Source organism: Malaclemys terrapin, chromosome 6, assembly GCF_027887155.1.
Source record: "Malaclemys terrapin pileata isolate rMalTer1 chromosome 6, rMalTer1.hap1, whole genome shotgun sequence".
In the NCBI taxonomy this organism is placed as follows: Eukaryota; Metazoa; Chordata; order Testudines; family Emydidae; genus Malaclemys; species Malaclemys terrapin.
In genome coordinates this window covers 48,630,374-48,648,230 of record NC_071510.1, presented here as the reverse complement: position 1 = coordinate 48,648,230, position 17,857 = coordinate 48,630,374, and the positions used below count along the sequence as shown (strand labels likewise).

Genomic DNA, 17,857 nt, shown 5'->3' with positions numbered 1-17,857 from the left:
ATACTCTCCACATACTTAAAAATCACTATAAAGAATGGGGCACAGTGAAAACCCAGCAAAGACTCTGTCCCCGTGCACATGTGCAATATATTCTATCATATTGTCTGGCTTTCATCAGAGACTCACATTTCCTACGTATCACCACAAGGGGTGTCCAGGACACATGTGAATGTGTAGCTTCTGTAAGCAAGCTGTACAGGGTAGTCTTGCAGTTTAGCCCTGAGTGATTCTGTGAAATTGGAGGAGAGATTTTTGCTGCTGCTCTTAAGGGATTGCTGTTGTTAGGGGAGAAAAAAAGCAGATTTGGAGGTGTGTATGCATGTGTGAGCAGTTGCAGAGTGCATTTCACTGAGGAGTCTGACTACTGAGAAGCACTGAAAGAAGAAAGACACAGAGAGAGAGAGAGAGAGAGAGAGAAGAGGAAGCAAGAATAGGACTGAAGTGCAGAGCAGCTGTTTCCCAATACTCTAGTTCTTTTGGGTGCCTCAATAAATGTGAGCATGGATTCTGTCACTGAAATCTTCCTCAAGCTGCTGTTTCTGTTACCTGTTCATAACTGGAACACAATAGTGGCAGGAAATAAATGTAAGTATTGCAAATGATTTAAAACTCAGACCAGACTGTTTTGAAAACTTCTGGGCTATTTTATTTGTCTTTGGAATAAATCTTGTTCTTGAAATAAATGCTTAATGCTTCTGCAAACATGACAGCAAATAGCTTGGCTAAAAATGTTTCCTTGGCTGAGAAATGTGATTTTTTTAAGTTTTAAAATACGTCCTATACATTTCTATACAAATCTATATACAGAATTCTATTGAGAAGTTCAAGTTCCAGTGTAATCTGAAATTAACATTTTACCAGGGAATTGCATGTTCCATCCCCATTTTAATATTTGTTTCCTGTTGAGAAGTGCTGCATTTTACAAGGCATTGTGTCTTACATTGAAATTACTGGAAGACTTCTACTGTATGCTGCATCAGCTTGGCTTTTAGCAATTTATAATTTGGAAGGCTGATATCTGCAGCTCCTGAACAAGCTGGCACTCAAATAAATCTGATGCACAGTAGTGTACAGTTCATAAGCAAAGCAAATGTAACAAAGAAAAAATCTTGAGGACAAGATGTGTGATGATTGCTTAGAGAATAGTGTTCATGTATGACTAAGGAAGAGGGCACCGTCAGTAGCAGCAGAAAGTTTTTTTTTCGTTTTTTTTTTTTTTAAATGAGTAAGCCTTAGTTAGCCAATAGGGTGGTATTGCAAAATAGAGACCGCGATCACAATGTGTAAGAGAACCTGTCCTCTAGAAGGCAGATCTGATGTATATTTGACTTAGCACTGGGATCTTTGGTTTCAATGTTGAATCAAGTCTGACCATTTTCACCCTAAACAAATGTATCAGACACTAACTTCTAAGCATTTTACCTGTTCAGTAATTGTTTGGTGTTCCTTTGGTTGTACTTTGGCCTCAGTGGACCATAATGATTTTTATTTTTGATACATCTGATTGCCAGAAGCTGGGAATGAGCGACAGGGGATGGATCACTTGATGATTACCTGTTCTATTCATTCTCTCTAGGGCACCTGGCACTGGCCACTGTCGGAAGACAGGATACTGGGCTAGATGGACCTTTGGTCTGACCCAATATGGCCATTCTTATATTCTTATCTACCAGAATAGTTGCCTAAATGTCAGATGCTTAAAATGAGCAACCTGTTTTGTTTTGATTTTTAATCCAGTTAAGGGGCTGGCTGTACAGCATGTGAATGGGGTAGGCTGAAATAGTGACTGTATTTTAAAAATGTGAATGTTAGTGCTACTGGGAATGTTCAGGAATAACTTTACAGCACTGTAGCAGGGAACAGCTCCGTGCAAACATCTAAGTCATGACAAAGAAGTTAGAAGTGCTGTGTGGTATGCGTATTGAAGAGTTTTCCTGTGGACAGCTTGTAAACTAAACATGCTCCCATGAGCCTGATGATCACACTGCAGCACCAAAATGATCTTGTGCTGTCATTCAGTAATATCTCATTTGATACTCAAGTGCATAGAGTAGCCCTAAACGTGAATAATAAACTCCTTTGGTAAAACACACTGCTGCAATCCAGCCTCAGATTTAATTCTCTTCATCATTCTGAATTGTATAGTTTATGAATACATCCATTTTCATAAGACCATGATAATTGAATCACACATTAATATCATTTGGCAGTATGCACAAGACTAGATCAGATCAGAAAGGCATATTAAAACTATTGCAAAATAGTACTTCCAGAATACAAGAAAACAGTAAAGCACTAGAGGTCACTCTTACAATTTAAGAAACAAGGCTTGTGGGGAAAAATCAAGTTTTTCCCAGTATAGAATTATGAAGGGTAAAATAAATCAGGTGTGAACCACATTTATTGCCTTTTCTCTAATACTTCTCAGAGAGAAGTCAAGCTAAGTTTATGTTGGTAAATGAATGGCTATGTTAATGCACTTTTATTTTTTCCTATTGAAAGCAATTTGCCTATAGGTTAGTAGTCAAAACACCCCTTTGAAATAAAGAAATAAGTTTACTCCCCATTTTACAAATGGAGAAACTGATGTTTGGAGAAGATAAATAACTAGCTTAAATCCATAGAGAAAACCAGTGTCAAGGCCAGGAATAAAATTTGAGAGATTTTTGTCTCCACTAGGTTGTACCTCTCCCTCATTTCACACAAGAACACAAAACATAATCCTGAAAAGTCATTTATTTCACATGGATAATCATTTTTAAAAGGGTAGTTTACATCTGAGGTGGCAGACTATATATTTAACAAAAAATGTATCCCATAAAAGTGCAAGTTGTTTGTTTTTCAAATGTCCCAGGAGTGTTGTGTCCCGTCCCCCAATTACTGCAAAGCTATGCAGCAGTAATTCTACTCTCCCTTTAATATACCAGTACTTCACTTACTGAAATCCCTTTCAGAACATGACTCTCCTATCTGAATTAATGAAAACAGCTATCACAAAATCAGATTCTTAGTTTAAATTTTAAATTAAATAAATTAAATTTAAAATTTAGCCAATAGGGTGGTATTGCATATTGTTTTTATATGATAAACAGTTATTCCTAGAGAAAATGGGATGACATTTTCATTCTTCTACTAAATCTACTGTTTTTTTTTTTTTTCTGGTGTTACTTTAATGCCATATACTGAAGATCATACTTCAGTTTTTACCTTGTCCTTACTCAAACTTCCATTGAAATAAATAGAAAAACACCTGAGTAAGGAGATCTGGAGTTCACCACAAAGTGTACATTCACAAATCTGAATTGCTTGTTCTATTAGCAACTTTTTCTGAGTTTGATTATGGTCTAGATTGTGAATTCCACTTTTTTGACACAAACTGAATTGTTCTGAAGTTTTTCTTCTATCCATATTGTTCTGAGATATTCCTCCACTGAGTAAGGACGTTTTAAAGTACACCGTATTTGAAACTGAAAAAACATATCATTTTGAAATTGAAACATGACATTTATATGTCCTTTTCTGAAGGATGACACACTGAACAGTTTAGCACAGTAAGATAATGGTTGTCATTGGGAATTCATACACTTAAAGTTCTGTACCAATGTTGCTTCAGTTAAAGGTTTAGAAAGTAGTTAGCTTTTCCCAAAGAATTAAAACTCCAAAAGTGTTTGAAAAGGAATTGACCTATACAGCCATAAATCAGAAACCATGAAAAGTCATAGAAGAGTTTCAAAGTAAGGAGCAAGGCAAATACTCCTGTAAAGTTTTGTTCGGGGGCCAGCAAACATTTTTATTTTATTTGAAGCTGGCTCCACAGTCGTAAATTAGTCAGTTGGTAAATTAGCTCCTGGATGCTTGCCTGAAACTTGGTCATGAAACTCTGATAGGTACAGTACTTCCATTGAAACTCTCTGAAAATGAAGTGTTGCATGAAACATAATTAAATCTCACACACATTTCAGCTCAACTGTGACCAAAACTATTAAGGATGATTTGGAGAATGAATGGAAATACTGCCAACAAATTAAAGAAATCTCACATAAAATCTCTTCTCTGTATATAGGTGAAGACAGAAAGCATGTACTTCTGCTTCTAAAGTCTTCCATTTTTACGAAAGTTTTTATTTTCTGTCTAGGAATACCCCTGAACTCAACATTCATTGTTATATGATAATGACCATACTCTATGTAAGTTAGTCAACTAGTCTTCATTTTGGAACTTCTTGTTACCGTTGCAGTACAGAATCTTTCTTTTGCTATTAGAGTGTAGTACCTTAATGATATTGAGTCTTTCATAGTTGAATATTCAGTGGATTCGAAAAGAAAAAGGGGAAAAAAATCTAAAAATAAAATAAAAATGAAATTAACTAAGTAAAATACAGTAGATTACATGTAACGTATACTATCAATTGATGTCACACATTAGGGACTATTGTATATGTTCCTTTTAAACTTGCTTTTCTCTTTGCCTGTCAGGAGTACTGAGTTCACCGCTAGCTTGTGCAAATATTAATGATACCACAGCTTCCAAACTCTCAAGTATTATACTTTTTCTCTTTCAGTTTATGGATGAATATCCATTTATGAATTTTTCTTTCCCATCCAGATGGGTGGATGGGGAGAGAAAGATTCATAAATTAGCTGCATATCTTAAAGTAATCATAACTATGGATCCAGTAAGAGCGCCTCCGTAAGGCATGTATATACCTGTTTATGTGTAGCATAATGCTAGAATGTAAGGAGTGGTGATATGCATCTGATAAATTTTACTTATGTATCTTTTGACAAGCTCACCTGTAGTCTGCCTAATAATCATCAACAGTAGGACAATTTCTAATATTCAAAACCGAAGAGCAACTTCTAATAGCACCAATGGGGAAAAAAGGAAAAACAAAACAAAAAATCTCACCACCACATTGCTGAAGAAATGTTTCCTTCTTTCAAAAGTAAATTTTCCCATAAAACAGACCACTGGTATTCTATCAGTAGTATGTTAAAGGTGCTGCATCTCACAGAAATGATAGCTTTGTTCTATGTGAAAGTTAGGAATTCTCTCTTTCCCTAGATCCCCAATCACCACCCTTTTCTATTAGTATTAATCTTTAGTTGTGCTTTTTTATGGTAGCACCCATTATTATGTGCTAGGTACTTTCCAAACACTCTAAAAGGACAATTCCTGGTTCAAAAAGATGATTATCTAAATATATCTTCTTAATCTTTCCAACTTTAATTCATATATCAGATGTTATAATCAAACAACTTTTTCTGTTTCAAACAGCTATTTTAGGCTATTTTTGAGGTTTCTGAGGTTTATAAATTATAATTTTTCTCTCCTTGAGACAAGCTTTCACTTTTAATTCATGTTATTAAGGAATCCTGATTTTACAGGTGGAAGTATACAAAAAATAGTACCAATAACATTGTTTAAAGCTCTAAGACACATGTAAAATATTTTTTTCTGTAAAACATGCCTTATGCTATGTGCTTGTGATGGTGTGATGTGGTATAAAACATGTATTTGCACTTCTTTGACATGGTGTGCATAAGTCATTTGTGGTTTTGGCACTAGTGAGTAATGCATCAATCCCAAACTGGTGGTGATGATCCCTTCATACCTCCATGCCATCATGCATTGTCACTATTTACTTGGACACAGCTCAAAACCATTTTCCCCCCTGAATGGAATAAATGTGAGACACAGTATTAACAGGGAGAGTTTTTATGTAAATAGTGCACTGGGGGCATAACCTAAATAAGCTAACTGTAAACTTTGGACAGGAAGGATTTATGGTATGGGGGGGTGCGCGCGCACATATGAACACGCACACAAATAGAACTCTCAAGGTCTAATATTTTGTATGCAGTGTAATTGTAGCTGTGTCGGTCCCAGGATATTAGAGAGACAAGGTGGATAAGGTAATATCTTTTACTTCTGTTTGGTGAGAGAGACAAGCTTTTGAGTCACATAGAGTTCTTCTGTGTAGCTTGAAAGCTTGTCTCTCTCATCAACAGAAGTTGCCTCAATAAAAGATATTACCTTATCCACATTCTCTCTATAATATCTTTTAGAAAGACACACAGTGGCCTTATCCTGATCATATTTAAACCATACATTTATGGCAATAAGAGCAGGTTTGGGCTCCAAACCCTGTTTGTTTTTCAGAGTGAATTCTCTTCATGGTTCATTAGAAACTACTACTCTGCTTACAATGAGCAGAGAGTAGTATGAACTGGCAGATAAAAAATGATACCATTTATGTTCCAGTTAATGAGTATTTTCAATGCAATAATTTGAAAAGTGATTGAAGCCTGGAAACTTTTGACATTTTAAATAGTTTTAAATTAGTAACTACAAAATTATTATTTAAACACCGTATCTATTTAATAGACAAGTGCTGAAAACTACCTCTAAGGTTTTAAATCACAAAGGAAAGAAAAACAATATAGTAGGAAGTCTATCCAGCTGGGTAGTGGGTCTAATTACTTTTTTATTAAGTATATCTTATTACTTGATAGTGTTCAAGAATAAGATATTGCTTGTTCCTAACTGCTAAAGTGCCTTTTTGTTTCTATAAGAGTGTTTGTGCAATTAGTATATTTACATGTGTGATCTTGAGGGAAAATTAGATTAGAAACAGCATGTTGGAATATTTGAATTTATTCCCATTACTAAATACCATTGTCTATGCAGCTAACCAGTAAATTATATCTTGCACTTTTAGATGTTTGAATTAGTCCACAATTAAATACCAATGAGAAAAGATTTAAAGGGATAACATTTTTAAAGTATAATTTTATAGGGGAAAACTACACCTCTGTCCCGATATAACGCTGTCCTTGGGAGCCAAAAAATCTTACCGCGTTATAGGTGAAACCGCATTATATCAAACTTGCTTTGATCCGCTGGAGCGCGCAGCCCTGCTCCCCTGGAGCACTGCTTTACTGCGTTATATCCGAATTCGTGTTATATCAGGTCGCGTTATATCGGGATAGAGGTGTATTTCAGCACGAGTCCTTTATTCAATAATGTTAAAAAAAATCACCTGTTGTATGAAACTGTTGAAATGTACTCAACTTTGCTCCATTGGCTGTGGCTGAATTTACTGGTTTACCTGTTCAAAGTTATTGCAAAAATACAGTTTTTAGGAGAAATCTGTGAAATCTCACAACACACTCCGAGTTATGCAATATGAGGTACATGGTGTTACTCAGATGCTGAGTAACTGAACAAAACACCAAACTAGCAGATTACATGGAACCTTTTAATATGTGAACAAGGCTGTAGGACAACGCTTTGGGCAACAAGAAGACATCAAGATGATATTTCACATTGATAAACATGATGATGTAGATAGATTGTATTCCATGTTGAGAGCCTAACACATCTGAGTTAACTCACCTGCAATATAATTTGTATGTGTCAGTCTCCTGTGGTTTGATTAAATGTTATCAGTATCTGTTACCTGTAATTACTGTAGGAGACAAAAAACTCAACTACACATGTTCTTTTCACAGTAGCATATATTGAAGTAAAACTAATGATATTTATGATAAGGTAATATTAATATAAAAAGACTTTTGTTACACTGCCAGAAATTTTCCTTTAGAACTAATTAAATAGAAGTGTTAAAAGCGTAGGTTGTAATCTTTCCAGTTTCTCACTGTGCATCACTAATTATCTAGTATGCCTTATTTTTAAGGTATGTGGTGGCCTCTATTGATTTCTGTGTAGACACAAAGTATCACAATAGAAAGGCCAGTTATTGAAGCCATGTCATATTGATCAGCTTGTAATCAAGTGTGGGTGCATAGGAGCTGAAGGACACCAAAAATAGTCTTCTATCCTACTTGTTCCCCTGTGCTGTGTTTGGACACAGATGCACACCTTGACCTCTTCTGAGTGCAAGGACTACTCAGGCTACTGCAGATGCTGGCCCTAGACACCCCAGAGGGAACAAAGCAGGGAGTGGGTAATGGCATAGTTGTGAGAGCCACTGAGTGGGAACAGTGGAACACTGGGTGAAATCCTGGCTCCACTGAAATCAATGAGAAACTCATTGATTTCAGTGGGACCACAATTTCTGATGCACAGTTCTTTCTGGAACTCATACTAAGGTGCTGCCTTTCTGCCCACTCCCTATTATAGGCTGTGATTTAAAGGCACGATTTAACCCAAAGCCTGCTAGAATTTAATGTTGTCTTTGTGGTGATGGTTTTCTTTATAGCAGAAAGCAAGTTGTGTAAAAAGAGGTGTGAATGGTCAGTAATATACTACAGCCTCCACATTCCCTTCTATGTCACAGTGATAAAGCAGAAAAGCTTCTCAGTGCCATTATGGATCTTTATACAGTCTGGAAAGACCTGACATTCTGTAAGCCAGTAAACCGTATGTCTCACTATAACTCCTTTCACTGATCAATGGAGGGATTCCTAGCTACTGTACAGAGGAAATCAAAATGTCCAGTTGGCAAGCATTTTGTAATCATGCCAAGCGGTACGGATTATTTTCTTTAAAGAAACATTCACACATTTCAGTAACTAAGAAATGTTGTTAAAAAGTGAAAAGCTGTGCACCAGATCCTGAAGTCCTTACTTGGGCACAACTCTCATGGAGATCAACAGGATTTTTGCCTAAGTAAAAATTGAATAAGAGCCTTCAAACATACTAGCAAGCAGTGATATGCGAGACCCTTTGGATGTAAGTTATTCATCACCTGTCTATATGAAAGTGTGATGGGTAAATGCCTTTTCATCCTGCCTTGTTCAGAGGCTTCAGATACAGAGCTAGATCGCTGATATGAATTACCCACTTATCCAAATTGGCTAAAGAGAAAGGGGGAGGGGAGGAGACTGTTGGAATAATTTTAGGTTGTTCCCTTGCTTATGAAATCACTCTCTTGAGATGTGTGGAACCAAAAAAGCTGCCAGTGGCTCTGTGATGATGGGTAGAATTTTTAAAAGCCCCTAAGTGGTGCTGAGCCCAAGACTCAGACTCAGAACCCATTTTCAAAAGTGACGTAGATAGTAAGGAGCCAAGTCCCACTGACTTTTAATGAGACTCGGGGGCCAGCCCAAGACTGTGGAATGACCTCTCACAGGATCTAAGGACCATCACAACCTCACCATTTTGCACTCCAAGTGCAAAGAGCATTTCTTTGATCTTGCCTTCTCTAATATAAACACATAGCTGTGTGTGTGTGTGTGTGTGTGTGTGTGTGTGTGTCTTTTTTATTTATTCCTTAAGGTTTTTCACTCTATCATACATGGGATTTCAAACTCAGATCTTGTACAGTGATGTTCACTAAAGAGAACAAAAGGAACTTGAAAGTGAAGTCATATATGTTTGAAGGACAGGAATCTACATGGAATAGGCACAGTGGGCTGAGCTAAAGACAACTCAATTACATTAAAAAATGCTTTATTGGAGTGAAAAGATGAACATGTGCAAATGAATCAGACACCTTATGTATCTGTTCAAACTAGCTACAGTCTGCCCAGAAGAGGGCTTCATGCCATAGGTTTTTGTTCCATATGCCCATTTGTGAGTGCTGTTCATTCTTGATCTGGTGACAAGCTGCTATGTAGAGTGATGCCATCTCTGCTGTCCCTCTCCTTTCTCCCAGAGTTAGGTACTGCTCATCTTTTAGGTAAAGTCTTATATTGTATCTAATAACTGGAGAAAATATTTCTTGCACTCTTTCACCCTTTAGAAATTGTAGTAGAAAGTGTGTCTGTTTTAGTCTCCTCTGTATTACTCTCTGCAGAGTCACTACTGTCTGGGATTGAACTGTGCTTTTTCTCTCCCAGTTTCCAATTCTACTTTATGTTACAGATTCTGTTTGAGAGTCTGATTTAGGTTATTTTTTACATTTCTTGGAAGTGAGGTATTCTATCACTGTGATAATACTCTGCAGGGGTCTACAATAGTATAGCTAAACGCAGGTTGGAAAACCTTCATTTAGAATTTCCTGATTTAATATTCACCTATAGTGGAATGTATATGTTTGTGTGTAATATAGTTGGTGAGAGAATGAAATTATTTCAGTGGATGCATTTCTAAGATATTCCCCCAGGGGCTGAAAATGTATGTTGAGTTGCATCTACTATACTAAGCTTCAATGTTCATCAATGCCTCCTTTGAGCATTATGGATAGAAAAGTATGATTAAAAGATCTATCAGTGATCTATTAGGAGTATATTGTTAGAATGGCAGATCATAATGACTCAATATATTTAGGGAATGCTGAATATCTGTGTTATTTATATGAAAGACTGGAATGATTCCTTTAGGGCTATTCATATCCATGGTGTCACAAATATTCCAGGAAACAGTTAACCAGTAGATTTTTTTTTTTGTAAATGAGAGATTTATGACTTTTTCACACCTGTGCTCTTATGTGTCCTTAACAGACATGTTATGGTCTCTTATGTCTGCGTTTAGAGAACTATAATATATTGTTTATCAGCATGATAGAAATAAATGTTGAGATCCCAAATCTGAGGTTGGGTAAAGATGCTTTGCTCCAGGTCCCTGGCACAAATCAAACTTGATAGCTAGCAGATCTGGCCCCTAGAGGATTCATAGTGGCTCCTACATCACTGCCCCTTCCAGCTGCTAGCATCAGGGAGTGGGTATCCCTTTGCCTTGGTGATCCCAGCTGCTAGAACAATACTTGAGGCCATGAGCAGGCCTGAACAGAAATGGGGGGAAGACAAAGGCAAGCCTACAGATCCATTCACCCTCTTCCACAGCCAGCAGATCAGATCCTGTGTAAAGGGAAGCATGTGTTGCACCTTTTCAAAGCATAGTCCTATAAGATGGTGAACACTTCTTGTATTGAGACTCTTCAGCAAACACGGGGGATGGTTAAAGGTTCTCAAGCTCTTAGAGCAGGTGCTCAGCCTGTTTCCCAACTTCAGTCTAAAAAAGAATGGTTTATACTCTTAAGCAAGCTGCTAGTGAAAGTACATGGAAACCAGTATCTGAATCTCCATCCTGAAATTTGTATTCCTTCCAGACTGATAATTTGTGAGTTTCTCCTGATTTTGGTTCAAATAAAAAATCAAATCAGACTCCACTGCATATACTGGAGAAGGAGAACATAGGTAAGGAGGTGGAAATGTGCTTTTTCTTAAGATCTGAACAAAACTCAATTTCCAAAAACTTAACCTTAGACTCAAAAGAAAATCAGTCAAGAAATCAAAATGCCCTTTAAAACAATGGGCCTGATTCATCTCTCTGTGTCACCAGTTTTACTGTGTAATCTTATTGATGTCATTTGGGATACTCCTGATTTATATCCGTATGAGAGAAGAATCTCCAGCAAATTGATATTGATATGGGTAGTGTTGATCATGGTGATATCAGTTATGAAAGAGGACCTGTGGGATATGAGGAACATAATGCAAGTCCTAGTGTTTTGAATGCTGGGGGGGTGGGGGATGAAGAAGATGATAAAATAGTGTTTTACTATGTCCATTTTCTATGATTCAAAGATGATGGTGGGATACACCAAAAAAGCTGTTCTTCCTGATTCTACTTCCCCAGAATATTCTTCATCACCAGAATAAACACTATTTCACTCCTCAGTGTTTAACACAAATATTTGTTACTGTTCTGAACTGAATTAACTGCTGAGCTGCACACTGTACAGTTTTTGCACAGTTCCTAGATTATGCACTGTTATATTGCAAAATATTTGTGGTATCTTCTTATATTCAGGTTTCTTCTCATCTGTCTTTGACCATTATACTAGGAAGCATCTGTCACAGATCTGATTGAGCTCCTCCAGGTCAGACACCTGTCAGACTGCTGTGGGGATCTAACTGCTGCATTCAGTGCTTAATTTGTAATGAAATAGGTGCCGGGGCTCATCCAATTTTTTTTACTTTCATAACTGATGTGGCAAGCCAAGAGGTACCGGGGCTATGAACTGCCAAAGCTAGAGGATTCAGGGCTCAGCCCTGGCAAGTCCTGGTACAAATTAAGCACTGGCTGAATCCCACATGTCCTTAGCTTGTTGGGGCTTCGCAGAGTTTAGGCATTGTCCCTGGCTTTTTGGGCAGGTAGGTATGCATTATGGATGTACACCTTGTGTCTGACATCCCTCTTGGCAGTGGGGACCCTCCAATCAATTTCCTAGGCCCTGGAACTACTGCCAACTCTGTCAAGACTCCCCAACAGCTCTTGCATGTTTACCACAATCCCACAAAGATGTTAACCTTCTGTTTTACAGTTTATCTCACCACATGGCATCATCGTTCATCAGTTGTCAACCACTAAGGTGAAAACCCTCTGTAAGAAGTGCCCTTCTCATCACTGAGTACCATATATTCTTCACTGTTATGTGATGCATCTTAAAAAGAGAGGGCTACATACAAAAGTTACGGTTTTGAAGCCTCCTTTAAGGACAGACACCCACCGACTGAAATGCTGATATGCGTAAGGAGGCCTTTGTGAATCCACTTCAATCACTTTAAGAAAGTTCCTGAGAGTTTTGCTTTCCTTTCTGTAACTCATTCAGAAGGAATTTCATGTCCTACGTGATTGAGCATATAATTAATCAGAAAGTAGCAGTCACTGAATGTGTCATGTAAGAGATGGTTACCATGTGGTCTTTTTCTGCCCAATTGACCATGCAGGAATGCTTCTTGCAGATCTTGGAAGAGTTCATTATAGCCCTCAATAGCTCAATATTGAAAATATAGCATTAAGTAAAGTGTTCTCACTTATTCAAATATTCGGGGGGGGAAATCTAAATGAGGGGAAACCCAGACATTAGTCAGGCCTCCCTTATGGACGGTAATTTCAGTTCTAATTTCCCCTCCCCTACACAAGGTTGGTGATTTCTTAATGTTAATATATTAACTTATAAGAATATTTTAGCTCTTAATATCAAATGTTCTCCTCAGAGCTTTGGATGCAAATATGAAATGTGCGTAGCAGCATTAGGCTTGATCAAACTTAGATCAATGTGTTTGCTTAGAAATAACATTTAAATATACAGATAATTCATTTCAAATAATGTATTAACATTTTTGTCTCCGTAGAGTGTTTTTGGTATTGGTTTTGCTGCTTAGAAATGTGTGGGGTTTGGGGTTTTTTTTTAATCAGGTGCAGAATGTCTTCTGAGGCTAAGGAAAAAAATGTACATGATTAATCAAAAGTAAGTTTTGAAGAACTATTGCTCTGAGTTACTTATGCAATATATTTTATAACCCTTCCCCCTACTCCTCCGATATAAATCACAAGCCCAAATGCCAGACTGTGTAATTTTCCTGTAGCAGCAATGTTTTCCTGGCATGTTCTCCAATGGTTGGAATTGTCTGTGGCTCTGACATATGGTTTGGATGCTGATGAACTGCCTTGGCTATTGTGCTCTGTGTGGTGGTTTTGATCCTAAGAAATCTGGAGTTTTCCACCCATTGTACTGAATACTTGTAGAAAGAGCCTTCCATAGTAGTTAGTCACTTGGGATATCTGTGATTATTTGAATGTATTAAAGTATGAGTGCTGACAAATTTTAAGAAGTGACCAATGGTTAACTTAAAATATATTAAGAGCCAATATTTAGAAGTGACTTCAACCTGATGGCCTATTTTGCAGGCACCGTCTTTTATACAGGTAAATAGACTAAAATGCAAAGGGTGTTTGTGCATGTAAATGTCATTTGCAGCTGCAGTGTTGCCAAATCTAATGATTTTATCATGAGTCTTATGATAATTTGGAGTTTTCCTTAAAGCCCTGGTTTTCAAACAATTGCTTGAGAATCTCAGCTTTCATTTTACAAAAGTAAGATTCTAGCCCATATGGTTGTGGAGGAAAGCAAGAAAACATGAAATCAATACACCCTAAAGGCTCAGGAACAAGGGGGCAAATAAAAGGAACTAAATTCATTGGATTAAAAAAAATCTGATTTTAAAACTGGCCTCATAATGTTTCGGAGTCTGACCCATAAGTTTTGAACACCTGGGGGTTGGCAGGACTGCACATGCAAACTATAGTGAACCACAGATGGTTTTGCATGCTAAGTTAGAAGCCAGAATTTGAAAAATTGGTCTGAAGTATGTTTCTGAGTAATCAGTATGTAGCCTTGTTTAAAAAAAAAAAAACTCCTAGATTTTCCATGGTTTTAGTACTATATTCATCTTCTCAGCTCCATACTGCAGTTCCGCAATCTATAATGCAGATTTCTATTCCATGCTCAGTATGTACGTGGAACTTCCATCGAGGTCAATGAATAGTTGTGCACAGTGATTGAGTGCAAGATATATAACAGAGCTGCAGTGAGTAGGGTTATCATATGTCTGTTTTTTCCCAGACATGTCCGGCTTTTTGGTAATCAAACCCCCGTCTGGGGGGAATTTCCAAAAAGCCGAACATGTCTGCGAAAAATACTCCCAGCTTCCGGCATCCCTGGCTTACCTTAGAGCGGGCTCCGGCGGCTGCTGTGCTCCCTGACTCCTCAGCTCTGTAAGAGCCGAGCTGCCCGAGCACTACCAGCTTCGGGCAGCCCCCATGCCTCTGGACCCTGCGCCGCTGGAGCCTGGGAGGGGAAGTGCCCAGCTGGGGGTGCAGGGTCCGGAGGTCTGGGGGCTGACCGAAGCTGGTAGCGCTCGGGCAGCTGTTTCATGGCTGGGAAGGAGGAGGGGGAATGTGGGCGCTCAGGGGAGGGGATGGAGTTAGGGAGGGGAAGGGGCGGAGTTGGGGCGGGGTCGGTAGGGGAAGAGGCGGAGTTGGGGTGGGAGCAGGGCCAGGGCCCCCTGTAGTGTCCTCTTTTTTTAATTTTTAAATATGGTAACCCTAGCAGTGAGGATAAGAGATCTCTAGTGTGGATCACACAATGTAAGTTTCCTCCATTTTGACTGTGCCTAAGTTGATAAGATACATTGCTGCCTTGTTTTTTAGTAAGCTGTTTAGAGATGAGCAAAGAAAAAGTCTACAAATACAGTAAGCTTTGCTTGACAGTTCCCCAAGTTCTACTTCTACACTGGCAAACAACATAATTAGATACAATTTTTATTAGCTTTTAAAAAATGCTTACTTCTCATCTTAATGGCAGATCTGCTCACTCCTTGCTACCCTAATGTGGTACTATTGAACACAGCTATTCCTCTTTCTAATTCAGGAGTTTCAGCTTCTGAAAATGTTAATTCATTTCAGCAGAGTATGTGCAGGCATGACAAACAGTTTAGGAAGGAGTCTGTTATTTTTAACAGTTCTAGTGGGGACTAGCATGCCTTTTAAATTGATTGGCTAATTTCATTTACACTGTCCAGCAGGTGCCCACATGGAGAAGCTTCCTGATCACTCTGCAGGGTTTTGTGAAAGAAGCATGTTATAAAGCACACTGTGACTGCTAGATTTGTGTTTAGAAACTGTTGCTTACAGGTGTTGCATGCACCTGCAAAACTGGAAAGAACTACAATTGAACAAGGCTGGCATTATGATTCATGGGATCATAAGTTACTGAGCAACTGAGAAGCAAGCACCTGGTTTTCCAGTACTGCCTTTTTGCTTCTAGTATTGTGTACCACCAGATATGTTGGTTTATATTCCTGCTGTTTTTTATTAGTAATGACTAGGGCCCTACCAAATTCACGGCCATGAAAAACACGTTACAGATTGCAAAATCTTGTCTCCCTCCCGCACCTCCCTGTGAAATCTGGTCTTGTGTGCTTTTAACCTATACTATACAGATTTCATGGGGAGACCAGCATTTCTCATATTGGGGATCCTGACTCAAAAGAGAGTTGCAGGGGGGTTGCAAGGTTATTTTCGGGGGTTGTGGTATTGCCATCCTTACTTCTATGCTGCTTTCAGAGCTTGGTGGCTGGAGAGCGGTGGCTTCTGGGCAGGTGCCCAGCTCTGAAGGTGGTGCCCAAGCAGCAGCACAGAAGTAAGGGTGGCAATACCATACCATGCCATCCTTTGTTCTGCGCTGCTGGTGGTGGTGGTTCTTCCTTCAGAGCTGGGCTCCCAGCCAGCAGCTGCCACTCTCCAGCTGCACAACTCTGAAGGCAGTGCCACCGCCAGCAGCAGCACAGAAGTAAGGGTAGCAGTACGGCATTTCCCACCATCACCACCACCACCGATATCCTTGCAACCTCCCCACAACTCCTTTTTTGGTCAGGACCCCTACAATAACAACACCGTGAAATTTCAGGTTTAAATAGCTGAAATCATTACATTTATGATTTTTAAAATCCTAGGACTGTGAAATTGACCAAAATGGACCATAGGTAGGGCTCTAGTAATGATCATATTCTACCTGTTCCTCACTGGTTATACCATATACTTACCAAAAACATTGCAGAAACTGATACGGCAGTGATGAGGGCTATGGGCTATATTCTGCCCTGTGCCAGAGCTCTGTTTTGTGCAGGAGTCAGTGAGAGGCATCAAAAGGCACATTCTAGCTCCTTTATTCTCTGGCCTGGCCTGGCACATACAATTTGGAGCAACTTCTGGGCTGCTCCGAGTTGTGCCAGTAGGGTAGGTTCCATATCCCTTCCCTCCACCAAGACAGCCCCCTACTCTGAAGCACACTTGAGCAAACAGAGGAATTCTTTGCTGGGCATTTGCAGCCAGATTATAGCCCTATTGTATGTACCGCATAAAAGATTACTCCTTGGAACCATTGATTCTGGTGACATGTTGCTATTTAAATTGTACATTTGTTTCTTTTGACACTCCTGTATCTGACAGTATCCCGTGCAACAAATCACTAAAACAAATTGTTGATTCCCTGCAATGGTCCTGAAGGAGTTGAAAAATGAGGTTGCTGACCTGATAGCAAAAATATGTGATCTCTTATTGAATTTCACTTTGACAGGTGGGTAACCAATATAGTATGTCTTCAGAAAAGGCAAAAGTACTGATCCCAGGAATTAAAGACTATTGAGCCTTACTTTAACACTGGATAATTTGTTGAAACAAAAATGAAATATAGTTTTGTATAAATACTTAAGCTGATTTGTCCCTATCATATCATATGTTCTGTAATGGAAAGCTGTGCTTCTCTTGTCTACTAGAATTCTTTTTGAGTGAGTTAACAACATAGTATAAAGTAGAATCAATAGCAGAAAGCAAAATTGGTGTTGTTTCAAATTGAGTATGTGCGTGTAGGGAGATCTAATGCATGGTGAGTTTTTGGGTGTGGGACTGAGGAAGACTGGGGCATGCTCAATGAATGAATATTACATTAGCCAAAGTCACAGAGGAAGGGGACACAACAGTCATGAAAGGTAATACAATCCTGAGTAGTATCCTGAGGAATAAGATTGTCATCCCCATCCTTAACTAATCACTCCTGCTCACAGCCTGCATATACGAAGCAGTGAAAAGTCATACAGATTTTTCCACTCTAGTTTTATTATTTTATTGGCATATTGATAAGAGAGATGATAATTTGGCTAAGGATGTTAGAGCTGAGTGGGTTTGGCTGCATAATTACACAGGCAAATTTCTCCCACTGTCCAATCCTTCTTATGGAAATACAGTTATAACACTGCAGGGTTACTTTTGCTGTGCAAGTAAATTGCAAAATAAATTGTCTCAAAGGCACAATTAATTTTCTAAAACTGTTTAGTGATGTGATGCATGATGCTGATTCGTGTTGGGCTGCATGGCTAGGTAGCATTATAACTGACAATATGTAAGTAATATAGCAAAATCTTTTAAGTGTCTTTCCTATTTTTTCTGTGTAGCTTTTGATACATCATACCTGATGCAATGTTGTACATGGATACCAAAACAGACAGTTATATTTGTTGTTTATAAGCAAACTTACTTCCATGCATATTGTTCTTTTCTACCTGTAAAGGTACAGAGGAGAATCTGGTCCATATAAGCACAG

The 17,857-nt window shown here is 38.5% G+C and overlaps 1 protein-coding gene across 2 annotated transcripts in view; it reads left to right on the top strand.

The window, feature by feature from the left end:
• Positions 1-229: 229 nt before the first annotated feature.
• Positions 230-17,857, top strand: part of CNTNAP4 (contactin associated protein family member 4) — a 325,511-nt gene continuing 307,883 nt past the window's right edge. For both annotated transcript variants that reach the window (XM_054032729.1, XM_054032728.1), the window contains exon 1: positions 230-585. In XM_054032729.1, the coding sequence (XP_053888704.1) occupies positions 501-585 (85 nt within the window). In that variant the 5' untranslated portion in view covers positions 230-500. The remainder of the gene's footprint in view (positions 586-17,857) is intronic.